This window comes from Electrophorus electricus, chromosome 8 (assembly GCF_041902795.1).
Source record: "Electrophorus electricus isolate QZ-2024a chromosome 8, ASM4190279v1, whole genome shotgun sequence".
NCBI lineage: Eukaryota > Metazoa > Chordata > Actinopteri > Gymnotiformes > Gymnotidae > Electrophorus > Electrophorus electricus.
Window position 1 is genome coordinate 34,111,211 of NC_137504.1, and position 1,290 is coordinate 34,112,500.

The 1,290-nt window shown below is 50.1% G+C and overlaps 1 protein-coding gene across 1 annotated transcript in view; it reads left to right on the top strand.

The window, feature by feature from the left end:
* The first annotated feature begins 267 nt into the window (after positions 1–267).
* las1l (LAS1 like ribosome biogenesis factor) overlaps positions 268–1,290 on the top strand; it is a 13,798-nt gene continuing 12,775 nt past the window's right edge. Inside the window, exons 1-2 of the mRNA XM_027030036.3 lie at positions 268–546; positions 1,024–1,149. Coding sequence (XP_026885837.2) covers positions 401–546; positions 1,024–1,149 — 272 coding nt within the window. The 5' untranslated portion in view covers positions 268–400. The remainder of the gene's footprint in view (positions 547–1,023; positions 1,150–1,290) is intronic.

Genomic DNA, 1,290 nt, shown 5'->3' on the forward strand with positions numbered 1-1,290 from the left:
ATTCAAAGCCAGCAGCAGCGCGTGGAGAACCCCCCCCCCCCCCCCCCCCCGCTACAACACGTGACGCTACACTACGATCTAGAATCGGTTAATCATCTGATCTGAGATGGTTTAAGATTTAAGTCGTAATTATCCGTTAAAGTGATCATGACCTCTTGCAGTGTGGAAGTAGATAAACCTTCTAAACATAGTCGCTAAGCATCAGCTCGGCTGTGGACGTTTTTGTTCTCTATGTGGAACTCTAATTGACAGTCGCGTTTTCCAGGGGACGCTTTAACACGTCGTGCAACCGGACGTGGTGCAGATGTGGCGTCCCGGTTGTTGCCTTTCGCTCGGGCCAGTTTCCCGGTAACCCCTCGCGTTTGTGTCGGTTAGCGTCGGTGCGGGTCCGGTATCAGACATGAAGCGCAAGCCTGCGGGGAAGACGCGGCACGTAGTCGCGTGGATGAACAAAGCCGAGTGGGACCACGTGCTGGACTACCTGTATTCGAAAGATCTCGCGCTACGGACCCACGCGCTGCACAGAATATCCGCGTGGAAAGGGAGGTGAGGCGTCGGTACCGGTGGTCGGTACCGGTGGTCGGTACCGGACACACGGCACGACGGTACCACGCACACAGGGTTACGCCTAAAGGCAGTGTCTGCATGCGCTCATTACAGCCTGCCTAATGTTGTCTGTCTGTCTGTCTGTCATCTATCTATCTATCTATCTATCTATCTATCTATCTATCTATCTATCTATCTATCTGTCTGTCTGTCTGTCATCTATCTATCTGTCTGTCTGTCTGTCTGTCTGTCATCTATCTATCTATCTATCTATCTATCTATCTATCTATCTATCTGTCTGTCTGTCTGTCTGTCTGTCTGTCATCTATCTAGATGGCTAACTGGCGTGCGGTTTTAGTTTCGTTAGCAGAATGAAAACACATTAGGTATGATGTCTTGGTTGCCATGGTGCTTGTAGCCTGGTAACCACTTGTAAGATAGAGTGTGTGAGCGCCTCTTGTGATGGGTTGGCCCCAGGTTCGGCCACACGACCCCGGTGGCAGTGGAAAGCACAGCGAACCTTGTCCGGTGTCAAGTGTTGGACGGAACCGGGAACATGGAGGGAGATGATCTAGTTCTCCTGTATGGCATGGCCCTAACGAGGTGAGTGTGTGCGCGTGTGTGTGTGTGTGTTGGAGGGGTTCTTCACTGTGCATCACACAAGGCATGGAAGTTATGTTCCTATAAAGAAATGATTGAAATATTAAATAATTTCAAAGACTTTATTCGAGGGTTTGTGTTTGT